Source organism: Agelaius phoeniceus, chromosome 9, assembly GCF_051311805.1.
Source record: "Agelaius phoeniceus isolate bAgePho1 chromosome 9, bAgePho1.hap1, whole genome shotgun sequence".
In the NCBI taxonomy this organism is placed as follows: domain Eukaryota; kingdom Metazoa; phylum Chordata; class Aves; order Passeriformes; family Icteridae; genus Agelaius; species Agelaius phoeniceus.
In genome coordinates, this window is record NC_135273.1 from 4,775,660 (window position 1) to 4,791,441 (window position 15,782).

General features: G+C 38.2%; 1 protein-coding gene across 8 annotated transcripts in view; it reads left to right on the plus strand.

Annotated features, from left to right (window-relative positions):
• The window catches only part of ATE1 (arginyltransferase 1), a 69,268-nt gene that overhangs the window by 38,885 nt on the left and 14,601 nt on the right, over positions 1-15,782 (plus strand). For 7 of the 8 annotated variants that reach the window (XM_054637141.2, XM_054637140.2, XM_077182803.1 and 4 more), the window contains one exon: positions 11,837-11,957. The exons of the other annotated variant lie outside the window; for it this stretch is intronic. In XM_054637141.2, the coding sequence (XP_054493116.2) occupies positions 11,837-11,957 (121 nt within the window). The remainder of the gene's footprint in view (positions 1-11,836; positions 11,958-15,782) is intronic. 8 annotated transcript variants of the gene reach the window in all.

Consider the following 15,782-nt stretch of genomic DNA (forward strand, 5'->3'; position numbering starts at 1 on the left):
GAGGTCCCTTCCAACCCAAGCCATCCCATGGCTCTGTGATTGCAGGATGGTGGGAGCTGGTAGGGGCTGTTTGGACTCTGGGGCTGCTGCCTCTCACAGCTGGTTGGGCTGGAGGTGGACGTGGCCCCACTTCACTCCCCACTTTTCCAGGCTGGGACACCACCAGCCATCCCTTCTGGGGTGGCAGAACTGTCTTGGTGTTGCACCCACCCCAGGATTTTGTCTGTTGTGACCTGGTGCAGGGTCAGATGGCTTCAGCTCAGCCCTGTGGCTGGAGCTCCAGGTGCCAGGATGGTCCCAAGGTGGTCGGATGCTCTCCTGCTGAGCAGGGACGCCTGGGAGAACACAGAGCCTTTGTTTACAAATTCCCCTCTCCCAGCAAACAAAGCAGGCTTGTTTAACAAACCCTCCACAAACAAAATGGACCTAAAATTAGAGTGCTTGGTTCATGAATGAAAACTTACTATGAAAATAAACATTTTTAGGGACAATAGGAGAAACTTCTTTTAAAGCACACGTGTTTTGATGGTCTGGAATTTTTGTGCAGATACTCATTGATCTTTTGTGCAGATAGCTGTTGCTTTGGTTGCTGTTAAGGTTTAAGTTCTAACACATGCTTGGAACACTGGTAAAGTGAGCCTCTGTATTTATTTATTCAGTTTTTAATCTGCAGATGTAAGGGAGACAAGTGGGTTTAGATTTTTTGGCAGAGATGCATTACTCTATCTTTGTAATACAAACTGTAGACACTGAAAGACTGAGATTTATCATTGCCCATTTTCCTCCTTCAGCTTTTTAGTCTGAATAACATGTTTGTGTGTGCATTGGGGATACATTACCATGAATTCCACAATATTATTTAGTCAGGATCCTGCAAAAATGTAGGTTTCACTAATGAACTTTTCTGTGCTGCTGTCTCTCTTTGTCCTACAGCTTCACTCTTTTTCTCCTATCCTAAAGTTACTGTTAATATCTATTTGCCTGTATATGCCAGTGGTTTTGAGGTTGTTTCTTCAGTGCTGGGCTATGTGCATTTCAGTGTTGAATGACTAAAGATAAATTACTTGGCTTTTACTCAATTTTTCATTGCTGGGCTTAAAAAACTTGTCTGATGTACTATGTATAGGTAGAAAGCCTTGAAGTTAAAAATCTCATACTGTTCTGAATTACTGGCTTCAGAATATTATTTCTTGTTCTTAGATGTATGAAAGCAGCTAGAAATGAAAAAAAGCTGGACTGACAAATTTTAAAGTGACCTTGTTTTTCAACATGATCTAATTGTGAAAAGTTTGAAAACCCCACATAGCATATCTTAATCTAAAGCCAACATCATGCATCTGAATTCTTAATTAGGAGTATATTTCAACTTGCGAATATCAGTGTTTCACAATTTGCAAAGCTGTCAATTAGTCTGTTATTTATTATGTCTTGAAATACTCCACAGGCTGAGTCGGTAGCTGGGCATGAGAAGCATGAAATTATTTATTCAGTATAAGGCTACCCTCACCCAGACTTCCTTGGGAAGGTCTTATTTTCTTGTCCTCAGAGTCTGGATGGATTTTTGGCAAGTTCTCTTTTGGCTAGGTGTTTTTTAAATCCTGTTGGAGCAGGACTTTGGGGAAGTCCAGGACAGGAGTGGTGTGGATGGTGTGGGCAGTCACACAGGGAGAGCTGAGCTGGAAAAGGGGGCTCTGAGTGGCATGAAGGGTTGGGTTGAGTTTTGGAAGGTTTGGGGCTCCAGGCAAAACTCCCTGCAGAGCCACTGGAGAAACACTGGGAAAGATGGAGAAAGCTTGGACACTGATGGACACTGAGGAAAAAGAGCTTGGAAGTAAGCACAGAACACAACATCTCTGGAGGCAGACATGCTGGCAAAAAAGGGTCAAAAAGGTCAAAAATCCAGAGAAACTGGTAGGAAGAGCAGGTTTCCATGTGCCCTGTTGGTGCACAGTCCTGGACAGTTTTATCCAGGAGCAGGGAATGTGCAGTTGGATGAAATTGTGAGAGCAATGCAGGAGATGTGCATGAGTAAAGTGAGTAAAAAGAGACTTCATAGATACCTGAAAAATAATAGATAGATATTATAGATATAATAGAATATGCAGATATAATAGATATAATAGACCTGATAATAAAAATTATATATATAATATACCTATATTCTATAATAGAATATACCTGCTTTCCTCTTGTTTAGTCCTTTAGAAAAGGGTGAGGAAAGTCAGGTTGCAGTTGAAGTGAGTCTCATGTCACAAAATAATTTCTTGTCATTTTCACAGAAGAATAAGAAACTAATTTACCTTGCTTCACTGTTTGGCACCTCATAACCACAGCCAATGTTTCTATAAAATGAAAATAAAAGATTGTGCACCCCTCACACCCATTTCTATCATGCTGGTACTCTTAATTCTGTTGAATTTCAATTTTCTGCTTCCCACTGCGTAGTCGTATAGTAGAAAAAAATTAAAACATGCTCACTTTCATTTAAATTCTCTAAATTTAATTTTGTTTATCTATTTTTTCTATTAAGTAAACGTGGTGTGTGGTGTTTTTACTTTGATAACTACATAACAGAAGCCACTTTGACAGGGAATTAATTTCGTTTTCCTGTGGCAAATGTCCATAAGCTACAGATGAAAGCTGTTCTTGTAGATGTGACTCCAGCTAGTGAGGTATTAATGATGAATGTTTAATGAATTAATGAATGTTTAAAGCTATTTGATATCAGCGTGGCAATTCTGTGCCTCTAAGGGTAAAGCACGGCTATGATCTATTAGGTTGTGCATATTTTTCCTGTGAATATTTCATCTTATATTAAATATAAGAAAACAAACTTTAACACTTAATTTCATACATTTAATTTAATGAATTCAAGAAATACTGTCAGTTTATGGCAGCCCTTCAAGAGAAGGATATGGGATCCACATGATTGAAGCACTCATTGCTTTTTCTGGTTATTTTTTTGGGTTTTTTTTTTATTTTTTTGCTTCTTCCAGCTGCCAAAATAAACTCCTTTTGAGATAGACCTAAGTCAACAGAGTTGGTGTGTCTCTAATGAAGCATTCTTCTTGAGGCCCCCACTTGGATTTTATCTTTTTGTCATAGTTCTTGTTAATCTCCCTTTCCAAGTTTAATGCTAGGGTCTCCTTAAGAATGTCTGCTGCAGATTCAAAGTAAACAAGGTCCATTTCAGTAATCATATGATTTTTATTCCCTCAAACACTTTGATTTCTTTTTGTAATAAAATTGCAATTAATATTACTTTTTTTTTTCCTTGTAATATGCTTTAAGAATATCAAGTTGTTGAAAAAGTTGGCTAAAATTCAAGGAAGCTAATAGCCTTCAAATGTACAGGCTTAACTCTTCTTTATTACTGTTTTTCACTGAAGTTTCTCAAACTGTGCTGCTTTTTTTAGCATTCTTGAGTAGCCTCTCTACAGATAAGACAAATTCTGGCTTCCAGCTCCAGAACAATCTGTGTGGTACTGTCTTTAATTAGCTCATTCCCAACTGAATTTTAGATTGCAATTTCCAGTAAATGTTAGCTGCTTTTATATATTTTATTTACAGTCACAAAGTCACTTTTCCTGTGAAGTGTTTTGAACACACAACCTTTTGAGTTCATAGGGAATCTCAGTCTCTAAATGTGCACAAATCCACCTTGAATTAGAAACATTCCTTGGAATCTCAGTCTCATGTGGATGTTGCTGTTCTGCCAGTTTAGTGTCACTGTACTAAATATTAGTGCATGGGAGAGATAAAATGGCAATATTTGAAGCTATGGAAACTTTTCATATTCTGAACAATATTCTTAATATTCTAATGTTCTTAATATTCTGGTGGCAGAATTCCATCCAGTTGAGTTTTCCTGTAAGTACCATCTCATATCAGCCTTTTTTTTTTTGTGTACATCAAACACAAAGTTTATGCAACAATATTGAAAGTTAAACTTTGTTTCAATAGTCTGTTTTAATAAAAATACCATTGTGTATAGCACAGATTAGGAGATAAAAACAGGGGGAAAAAAGAAAGGAGCTTTGGGAAATGTAAAGAGTGCAAAAATAGACACATCATAGTTTGGGGATGTAAAATTATTTAGAAAATATGCTTTAAAAGTGGCCCTAACTTTATGTAAGCTCCATAGTTGTAGTATTTATCTTTGTTTCTCATTTTCAGAGTTGTCTTCAAACTTATCTGTGATTTGGATATTATTATTTCAGTTTTGGATAAACAGTAATCCTAGGGCAGCTCAGAATCCACAAATTTGCTGTTGCTGTCATTAAAGGTCTAGAACCCTTGGTAAATAATGCACTTTATTGATCTTGAAGGGACCATTTTGTAATGTTTGTACTGTTGGCTCTGCAGTGTGAAACACCATCTCCAGGGCAAATTCAGCCTGATGGGTTGAATCTGAATTGTGACTGCTACTGAAGTCTTAAGAATCACAAATGTAGAATTTGTGGGAATATATCTATCCATCTTTCTTACTGAGAGTAAGAGGAATGGAGTGGGAGGAGGCACAGACATTTCATGTCTTGTGTCTGAATTAAGAATTGTCACTGTACCTGGACACCCACTGGTTTGAGTAAATCCCTGAGCGCAAAGAACAGGAATATAAAAGATTGACAACTACAAATCTTTCAATTAAATTTTCATAAGTATTCATGTAAACATGTGTGTGTCTATCTAGTCATCAAATTTTTATGATGTAATTCCTGAACATAAAGATATTTTTTTCTCTTTTGTGCAAGCCTTATCACTAGATTTATTCCAGACCCAGTGGCTTTGATGCTGTGACTTTTAAGAGAGTGGCTTTAGTTGCTTAGAACAAAGACAAAACTCTCACTTCACTGCTCTTTATAAATGACAAAGGACAAACTCTTAGCAAGAAGTCTTGGAAGAGAGAGCAGGGCAGGAAAGTGGCTGTGAGAGGATGCCCAGAGCTGTGTCTTATCTCCAGCTGCATTCCAGGCTGATAAGGCAGAGATGATGCAGCAGCCCTCTCTAAGGCTCTCGACCATGCTAATTACTGCTCACTTTACAGCTTGAAACCAGAATTATCTCATTGATGAATACAGTGGTGTGAGAGAGGAGAACTGTTGGAGTGTGGGCATGGATGTGGTTTATCTCCAGCAGCACTTTGTTGGTTTCTTGGATGCTGTGGATGGAGTGTTTGAATATTCATGTGCCGCAGGTTGTAGCTTGGAGCTCAGCATAAGCACCCAGAGCCTCCCTTGGCCTGTTCTACTCAGTGAGTGGAGGGAAAGATAATATTGGCATAAAAAAGGAGGAAGAAGAGCTGCACAGACTTTGAGACTAAAGGGGAAAAGGAAAAACCATCAAAACCTGTCCCAAATGTTCCCTTTTTGCCTCAGTGGAAAGCAGTTTTTTCTCTGGCAGCCCATGAGCCTTTTCAGACACCTGTTGGCTGTTTCCCAGTATCAAAAACAAGCTTGAAAGTGTTCAATATTTCAGATCATTTCTAGGAAAGAGGACAAGGGGAAAGCAGCTATTTGGAGTGTGCACTAAGCTATGGAGATAGCAAAATCCAAACAATTCAGGAGTAGCATGTGTTGGGAAAACAAAGAAACAGTAAAAGTTTCTGAAGGTGTTTTGGGGGGAGGAGAAGCATTTCTTTAAAAGTGCTTCTTTGCAGAGCACCTTAGGCAAATAAAGTGCTGAGATTTACCTTCAATCTCAATGAAATTTAAGATAAACTTAATTCCACTTTTGTGGTGGGTTAAGAACATGCAGGTAGTTAATAGCCAGATAATTGCATGATAATTGTAGGATAGTGAATGTGAAACTTGGCTGCCTTCCTTTTTGACTTTCAATCATTATTTTAATCTGCTTTACACTTACCTGAAATATTCTGTGTACCTGGGGGACACTATGAAAACCTTCTGAAATGCTATTTTTTTTTAATATTTAGTGAAGTACTGCCAAGTATAGTCAATAATTGTAGGAAGTTATTTTGTTTGACATGTAGAAACAAATGTCAGAACTATTTTCACTTTGGGTTTATCATCAGTTATTACTCTTAATACATTACAGGGACTTGGGAAATAAATAATAAAGAGGTGCAAGCTGGCAAATTATTTAGAAATTTGCTTTGAACAGTCAGTTAACATCATTGAGGAACATTTAGAAAGACAATTAAAAGTAATAGTGATGTAATTAATGGATCTAGATAAATGTTTGCCGTAGATGGCCTTACAGGTCCTTTCCAGCCCAAACCATTCTGTGATTCCGTATTTCTGTTGGAAATACAACATCAAATTATATTTACATTTCACTTACAGGAATTTGGAGATTTACTTTGGAATTTCATATTCCAAAAAATTTGTGAGAAGGTGGGTGTTTGCTCTGAGTTTCCATGTTTGAGGTGCTTTGGGAAGCACCTTATAGCTCCCTGGCTGCCTGTAAAATTCCCATTACACAGCTTTTGTGATGATGTAACTAAATGAGAATGAACACCGCTTTCAGAAGAGCAAGGACTGGCACTTCATGTACTCGAGTTCTGTGAGCTGCAGAATAAATTCTGGCTATTATTTGTAACATCTTTTAAGGATTACAACACATTATTCTTTAATGAAACAGAAAGGTGGCTAAGCTCTCAGGAATGCAGCTCTGGGATCCTAAAAATTTCAAAGTTTGCAGCTTGGACAAACTCAGCTTGTTTGATGCTGGCACTGCAGTTTCAGGCAGCCTGGTGAGATCCAACTTGTTAATTCAGTTACCCAGTGATGTAAGCCCTGTTTGGTGTAGATTTTCTTGTAAGCTGAATACTTTTTGATGATAAAGGTGAAGTCTCCAGCCATGTCTCCTGGATAAACAGAGCTGCTTGCCTCATTCTGTGCCTATTGCTTACAGGTTTTTTGCTTGTTTAAAAAGATGTTTAAAACAGTGACTACGAGGTGGGAGTGAATTTGTGGGGGTAGTTTTGGGGCACGGAGGGGTGGGATTTTGTTGTTTTTCTGAAGTCCTTTAGGCCTCACACAGCTGGATGCCCTGTGAGAGAGAGGCTGGAAGCACAGAGGGGTTGGGATGTGCAGCTTTTGTCCACCTGGGAGAGCACAGCAGGTCAGGTTCCCAGCCAAGGGCTCTCCTGGGCATCCACAAACTCCAGCTCTGTTTGTGGAATGAAATCAAGGAGCAGGGAGCTGTGCAGCACTGCTGGGGCTTCCAGGGGAAAAGCTGAATTCCATAACCTGGGGTGGGCAGTGCTGCCCAGCTCTAAGGGGTCACTGTTGATCATTTGGGGTTGATTTGTTTGTGTAGCCAGAGCTGTTCTTAGGCAGCTGGCTGGAAATGGGGTCTTAATTCACTGTTAATAAAAGATCAATAGCTTTATTGTGAAAAAATAGAATGCAGATGTAAACTGTACCTGGTAAAAGAATTAAATGTGAGTTTAACCTTCCTGTTTGGTTTTTTCAGTGCTACTGGTGCTTGACCTTCATTTTTGAGACTATTGTCTTTCTTGGTAGTTTTACATTTTAAGTTTTACTTAGACTACAAAAACAAACTCTGCTGGTGTTTTTCATCTCAAGTGCTTACCAAATCCCTCAGATTTTGCAAAATATTTAAAAAGTAATCTCCAGACTAAAGTCTCATTAAAACCTTTGCCCTTCCTGTAGAACAAAAGTTCAGAGAAGTTCTGGCTGATTGTAATTTGAAAACTGTAAAACAGAAACCATCATGGTGTGAAGTATTAATTTAGGCTTGGCAGTCTCTCTGTAAAATTTATTTCCAGAAGCTTCCAATTAAAATGCAGCATGTCTAATTGTATAAGGGAAAGGACCTTGAAGGTTCTCTCTTTTTTATTATGTAGGAAGACAAATGCCACACATACTAGTGACAATAAAACATCTTGCAGGTATTTTTTACTAAAAACCAGTCACATTTATGTTGCAATGTGGTGAATTGGTAGAAGGAACCGTGTGCTCAGGAATTTCTTAGCCATACTAATTTTCAGAATTGCTTTTTAGCCAAGCCATTTGATAGATTAGTCAGATATTTATCTTTTTGTATGTTTATCTAATCTTTTTGTGCCTTTAATCTAATTTGTACCTTTAATCTAATTTGTACCTTTGTTACACATTGGGTTGTTATGCTCCTTGAACAATGCAATTTAAAAGGTTTTCCCCTGTGGCTCTTTGCCCTGTTTCAAAGAAAAAAAAAAGCAAAATTGGTAAAAGGGCAGGTTAACCAGGATGGTTAAAGGTATGGAATACCTCACCTCATAGTGCTGTAAAGAATTTAATTCCCTTCAGTCTGGTGGAGATAGCACAGAATGGTTTGGATTGGAAAGGACCTTGGAGATCGTCCACTCCCATCACCTTCCACTCCAAGACATGGAGTTTTTAAATTCCAAAAACATTTCAAAAAAGCAAACTTTGTGTCTTGGATATTTCTTGGCAAAATGTAGATGCAGAGAGAGAAATATGTGCAGTTGTTTTGTATTGACAGAGTTCATTTCATCTGCAGGTGGTATTGGGTTTGAGAAGCTGAAATCTGAGACAAGTGCTTGGGGATGGTCTGTAAGATGATACTTTTTGTTGAAAGTCTGGTAGTTAAATATTCCCTGCATGGTCTGGACAACTTAAACAGTTCTTCTATGTTAGAGCTTGTATATAATGAAATAAAAGAAAGCAAAATGTTTTCAGTTGTGAACTCTTAGCATAGACAGAACCTCTTCTGAAATGGATGCTGACTTAATCTGAAGGCAAAGAGAAATGATTTTCAAAATCAGTTTTGTAAATCTGATTAAGTTCTTCTGTGATAAATCCCTTTGCAGCACTTCCTTTTAGGAGATCCCCTTTCTATTTTGGATTTATGTTGGGTGTATGCTGCAAATCAATATTAAGAACAAGAAGGAATATAAATAGTATGCTCAGAGGCAATTTATTTAGATGATGTAAGTACTTTAGAATGAGTAATGAAATTGGAACATTTTTCTTGAAGTACAGATGCTCATGTACATGAGGCAGAATCTGTGTGGGTTCTCAGGTTTAGGTGGTTTTGCAGTCCAGGAATAAAGGGAGAGAGGAAAAGGGTAGGAGGTGGATTTGTTTGTAGTGGTTTATTTTCAAATACATAAATATATTGATTTTAAATATAAGCAAATCTGAGGTTTTAAGTATTCTGAAGAAAGTAAGTAAATTGAGAGTAAGTGCTTATGGAAAGGGTGGGGGGGGGACAAAAGCCCTCAGAAATAATTTCATTTGATGTAATGAAGTCCTGTGGGTTCCCTTTTTAATTCCCTCAATACAGACACAGTGCAAACACTGTTCACACTCACCTGGGCACGTCCTGGGTTCCCCTTCCTCTCTGGGGTGACTCAGGGGATGTGGGTTTGGGCAGCAGAGTAAATAAAACATCTCTACAGGAGAGCTCTCTTCTTCTGGTGGGTTTGGAAACACTTCTGGGGAGGGAGGATATCAAAGAGAACCAAGGGCTTCTTTCATTTTTGCCTCTGGTTCCGCTGAGTGTCCTGGGTCACTGATGTGCCACCCCCACAGCCTCCTGTGCATCCAGGGAAGTTCATTAACAAGCTCCTAAATTTTGGGGTAAGAAAACACCTAAAGGAAGTCATCTCAGAACTATTTTTTCCCTTTCCTCTCCAAATTATGGTGTTTTGATGCCCAAAATAAATATTGAATCTACAGTGATGGGTTGGATAATCAATTTTTTCCCATTACTATGCTACTCAGTGCTAAAGAAGGGATTTTTAAAATTATAACCAAACCAGTAATGCTGCAATGCAGTTAATTTTAGAATTCTGTAATGTTACAGAAGGAAGTGGGAAATTTGGAATAGGGCTGCATAGTGACTTTCATGTGTGGGATTCACAAATGTGATAAATTTCAAGATGTGGGAGCAGGATCTCAGAAACTGAGTTCCTGGGCTGTCTTTTCTTAGAGCCATGAGTTAAATTCATGCTGCTAGGAAAGATTAATTTGCCACTTGTATTTTCTGTGTTCAAGCAACAGCTCTGAAAGACAGTTCCTTGGCTATTTCTGCCTTCTTGGCCAGTTGAGAAAATGTCTTTAAATCAACAAGTAATTATGTTCTAATTTTTTAAAAATATGACTGAAAAGGCATATTTTTTCCCCAAGTCCTTAAACTGTTTCATCTGGGTAATGATGATTAAAAGTTCTTTAAGCACTACCTTCACACAGCTTTCAACTATTTCTGTTTAGAGAGCATAACATTTCAAAGTGGTTTATTTTAAAATGTCACTTCTATTCTCTGGCTTTAGAGGATTTTCTAGGGCCTTGAGGTTTAAGTTTCTGAATGGAATTGGAGGAATATTGTTTTAATTTAATATAAAAATTTGCCTTTAATTAAAAAAAAACCCCAACAAAACCAACAGTAGTAGTTACAAGTCAGTCCTGGATGTTTTGCAAATGAGATAATCAGTCAGACAGACCTTTTCAGAAATCTACCTCAGGTATTTGACAAGGCTCAGCATGAAACTTGGTTATTTTTATCTTTTTTGCACAGACAGTGGTGACTTTTTATCACAGACAATTCTTGTATTTCCTTCTCAGCTGTTTACTCTTGGTGGGGAATGTTTTTTAAAAGTGAATTTTTCTTTAAATATCATGAAGAGTTGAACAGTAAGAGCATAAAAGGAACTGAGAATTTCTGGTGGTTCTGATTCTCCAGAACTGGGTGTTAGTGCCTAAAGGTGTCCCTAAAGGAATTTCTTCACCTCCAGGCCACGGGAACTTTGCTTTGTCCCTTCCAAAACCTTGCTCAGCTTCATGGAAGGCTTTCTTTTAAATCAACTTCATCTTAAGATGATAATCTTAATTTTTTTTTTAATTACCCATTTAATGTCATTGATGTGAAGAACTCTTAATGGCATCAACTGCAAGGTGACTTCAGATAATGCCGAGTTTTTTAATTTTTAATTTGTATATTTAAACCTTTTCATTCTATTTACTGTATGGCTGTTTTTCAAGCTGAGTTGTGTAATGAGTTTACAAGTGAAAAATTAATTTGCTATTGCCACCATATGGCTGTGAATGTTGAGAGTGTTTGGATTGCATGAGTAATGCTTCAAAGATAGAATTTTGACTTAAGTTATAGGCTGCTGAATAATCTTATTTTAAATCAGATGAAGATCTGATTAGGGGAGGTTATTATTGCTGAGGTGGTGATTTTCTGTGTAGCTGGAGGGAAAATAATTAAGGCTGTTTAGTTTCTGGGAATGTCTGTAAGGAATATCTTCTTAATAAATCAACTAAAAATAGTAGAATTTCACTAATCATTACCTGTAAGCTAATCCAGGAAAAGCTCCATGAATTAAAGTGTTATTATTTAAGCAGCAATGAAATAAATGCTCCATCACTAATGTAATAAAAACAGCGTCCTGCTTACTGTTCAGTGGGGTTTTTCTGTTAGATTTTTTTTCTTTTTGGTCTCCATTATTTGGTAGAATTACCAACACTTGAGATGAGCTGCTTTTGGAGGTGCTGAGTTTTTTAGTGCTGGCCCCAGCTCAGCAGAACTCCAGAGAATAACTTAAATACAGAGTTCCAGTAAGCAAAGCCAAAACTTTCCGAGTTCATCTTGGATATCATGGAAGTGTGTTATGTTAATTTTACATTTTTATCACGTGCCAAGGTTGAGTTTGTGCTCCTGAGATGGTGCTGAAATGACTAAAGCCTGTGATTTCACTGAGCACTCATTTGGTGTAGATTAGATTAAAAACTATTCTTGCTCTTTGGAAAATCGCGTTGTAGCCAAAGTTCTCGTGCAACTGATATGACTGCTGTCTTTTTGGTGCCTTTTTTTCCATTTTTTTTCCATTTTCTCCCCTTGGCAGGGTCAGTACAGGCCCTCTGACCTGCTGTGCCCTGAGACCTACGTGTGGACACCCATTGAGCAATGCCTGCCCCTGCTCGAGCACTCCAAGTACTCGCGCTTCAACCAGGATGGAAAAGCAGGTGAGGCTGCACAAATGAAACAGCTCTGATTTGCCTGTCTGCTTCTAATAAACCAGAATCATCTGCTGCTGAGGCAGCATGGAAATCTTACCTGTAAAGGATAAAAAGTGTGCAATTCACATCTCCTGCAGCAAACGTTTATCTTTTAAGCAATGCACATTTTAAGTATATTCTGTCCTATAGGCTGTAAGTAGTTCTAAATTAGTACATATTGCTGCCTTTCAGATTATTTTCAAATTGTATTTGCTATTCTGGGCATGAACAAAACCAATAAAATAATTGTTTCTTGCTTGCATTTCTGTTGGATGAATGCATAAAGGAATTAAATTGGAATCAATACAGGGAAGTGGAAAGAGTGGAGAGGCTTAAAGGCATCAGGTGCTTTTGTTAAGAAACAGAGTGGCAGATTTAGCTTCAAAATCAATTAAACATTCAGTTTAATTGGTGTGGGTGTGAAGAACACAATAAACAGCAGAAGCACCTTAAACATCTTGACATAATGTGATACAGTTTTACACATTGTGTAAAGCAGGTACTTAGTGATTTACCAGCACTGACTGGTTGAAATTGTTACTGACCAGAGCACAGTGCAGTGATGCTACTGGAAAACAAGGCAATCACATGAAAAAAATCATTAATTTGCTTTAGTTACTGACTCTGTGGGCCAATGGCAGGCCCCAAGGGAGCTGTGTTAGACCATGCTTAGTGTGGTGCTTGGGGGAAAAGGAATAACTTAACTTTTGCTATTAATTGCAACTTGTTGAACATCCTCTTTTTGAAGTTTTCTTTCTCCTGTGAGTAACAATTGAGTGTGGCTGTGATATTATTCAGAGATGTGTGGCATTATTCAGGTTAAAAGGACTGTGGTTTGTTTCTAGACACCTAACACAGAGTCTCAGCATTCTTCAGCAGCTATTTCTTTCTTTTTACATGTTTTTCTTTTTACTATTTTTACTTTTTTTTTTTTCTGTTTGATCCTTTTACTTTTTACTGCAGTTTAGTAGGATTCCCATGGCAGTTAACTGCTCAAAGGGCAGGATGCAGATAAATTAAAGGAATTTGAAAAGACTGCTTAAGCAGGACTGTGAAGTTCTAGAAATGCTGTTGAGTTCCTTGCATTTCCTCACCCTCTGCCTGTTACTTGGTTGCTCAATAGAAACAGTAAGAAGAAGAAGAAGAACTACAATAGCAAGGTTCAAATAAATCCATCATTGTTAGATTGGTGAGGAGAAATTGAAAAAAAAATTACAAAATTAGGAGGAATAAGGGAATGATTTTGGAGGCCAGTGATGTTTGGGAAACTTTTGGCGTTCAGAAAGGAGAGAGTGCTGAACTGGTGCCTGTGAAGGTGTTAATAACCCTGTGCCAGCAGAGGGGCAGCATCTTGTGGATGGTGTGAAATCCCTGTGGCATAGCAGGCGTTTGGAAACCACAGGAAACAAAGCTCTGCATCATTATCAGCCCAGAATATCTCACTCCAGACACTACTGGAGCTGGGGCTTGTGTCCTGTGGTTTAAGGAAATTAAAACATAGCTGCACGTTGAGATGCTCTGGGCCTGCTGGGAGCTCGTGGGCTTTGGGGGTTTGGGTTGCTGCTCAGAGGAAGCCATTTCTCACCAGTGAAATCCTCATTCTTTACTCTCTGCAACAGTCACTAATACCAGTTTAATGAAGTTACAGTGAATTTTAAAAAGAGCAATACAAATGATGGTGTGCTTTATTCCCCTTGAATCAGCTTTCTGTGGCACTGTCTGTAATGGTGTTTGTTAAGTGGGGCATGATTTAGCAGGAGTGGGACTTCCAGCACTGAAACCCAGGGCAATAACCAGAGCCAGTAAACAACTGGGAGAAATGGTGTGGCTTTCATTGCTGCCTGGGGCAGTGAAGCAGTCACTGGCAATGGCCATCTTCTATTGCTGTCTGGAATGGCAGAAAATTTGGGAAATACTGTCTCACAACAATTTGTTCATAATTAGTATGAGACACAATTCATGTTTTCAGCATTTTCTGAATTTTTGAATGTGCTTTCCTTTAAAAAAAAATCATAAAAATTGACATAATAAATTTACCAATTGCAGGTTCAGTAGAGTGCGTTATGTGTTTTGATCTTTCAAGCCTCTGTAGTATGAAAAGGATTTTTGAGTATCCATAGACATTACATTGCAGAGCTCCTTCTTAAATAAAATCTACTTTTACTTTTCTGGAATAAAAATAAAAAGATACTCATAAAAAGTGGCTTTTTATTTTAAAGCATAAGAAAGTATCAATTTGCATAATTCATGCCGTGGAACCGATTCTTCGTTTTTGTTCTGTTCACTTTGAAAAATTTAGAAGACCTGGCATCATCTTATAAATGAGAGAGATTAATGAAGATTCTGATATTAATAACCAGTAGCCAGGCATTTATTTAGAACTGAGTAGTTTGTGAGGTGGTGCACTAATGGAGGGTTTGGATACTGATGCAATCTGGAAATTGAGATAGTGCTGAACTTTATTTAATGGCCATCAGCTGTAAGTGCAGATGGAGATAGGCTCAAAAAAGAGGAATTAATTAAAAGGTTGCTCTGCAGGTCGGTGACTTTGATAACACATCAAAGTGATGAGCAGAAGTCAGTCACATGATAGCATTTGCTGAAATACTCCTGGCCATGGTCTGCCTGCCACACCCATTGACCCCCTCCCAAAACTGCTCCTCAGGGTTTGACTTCATTGGAGTCTTCCCTAACAGCTTTACCCATGAAATAAGAGCTCTGTGGAAAGATCTATAAATCATTTATTTGGTATCCTGGCAATATTTTTGTCCTTCCACTTTCCATTTTCTAGACTAACTCAGTGTCGTGTTTTCTCTCTTTCTAATATCGGTTGAGATTTTCAGTTTGTTGCTCCTGGGAGAAGTCTGGGAAAAATATCTTCATGGAGCAAAGTATCTACTTTTGGGATGGTAATTAAATTAGTGGGAAACTTCAAATCTTTCTTCCCATCAGTGCTGGACTGTCAAGATGTTTAAAAAGCAACTTCAGATGAGGGCAGATACAACCCCAGTCTGAGAGTGGTGGCTTCAAAGCCTTCATAGTTACATGACTGTGTCACAGAATGTGGGGTGTACTTGGCGAAGCCAGGGTGAACATGGGGCTGTTACCCAGGTGAAAAAGCTTTATCCAAATTTTTAGGCATGGCCCACAGCAATCTCAGTGATGGAAGCTGCTTCCCACCTTCCTGTGTCTGCAGAAATTGTGTGAGCAGAGCTTTCAGAGCTGCACTTCAAAAGGACTTCAGTGCTTTTTCTGTCTTAACCATTTTGTTTGCTGAAGTTGATAAATTGGCTAAGCTAATACACATCTGTTCAACTTCCTGCAGATCTAATAATAGAGTGAAATCAAAATGGCACCGAATGGAATACATTAATTAAAATGAAAGTATTTTCTTCAGCACATTAAAAAAAAAATTGCACATAACAAATGCATAACACAGGCTCCTCTGCCTTTGTGTGCTCTTGGAGACAAGACACTCTTTGCTGCAGAGGGTATGGTTAACACAAACCATGATGGATGCAAAAGGGTGGGATAAAGGCAGAGAGAGGCACTTCTGGGTTTCCTGGTCAATTATGATAGTAGACTAAATTATAGTCTATTAATAGACTAAATAGTATTAGACTGAACTGACCTTTTTGTAAACATTGCAGTGAAGGAGAGTTTCCAAGAGAGGGATCTAAGCAAGTTTCTTCGTTGTCTTTCAGAGTTTATAGAGAAATCTTTTGCAGTGTGAGAGTTGTAGGAGAAATTAAGAATATGGAGAGACACATAGCAGTTTCCTTGAAAGCATAG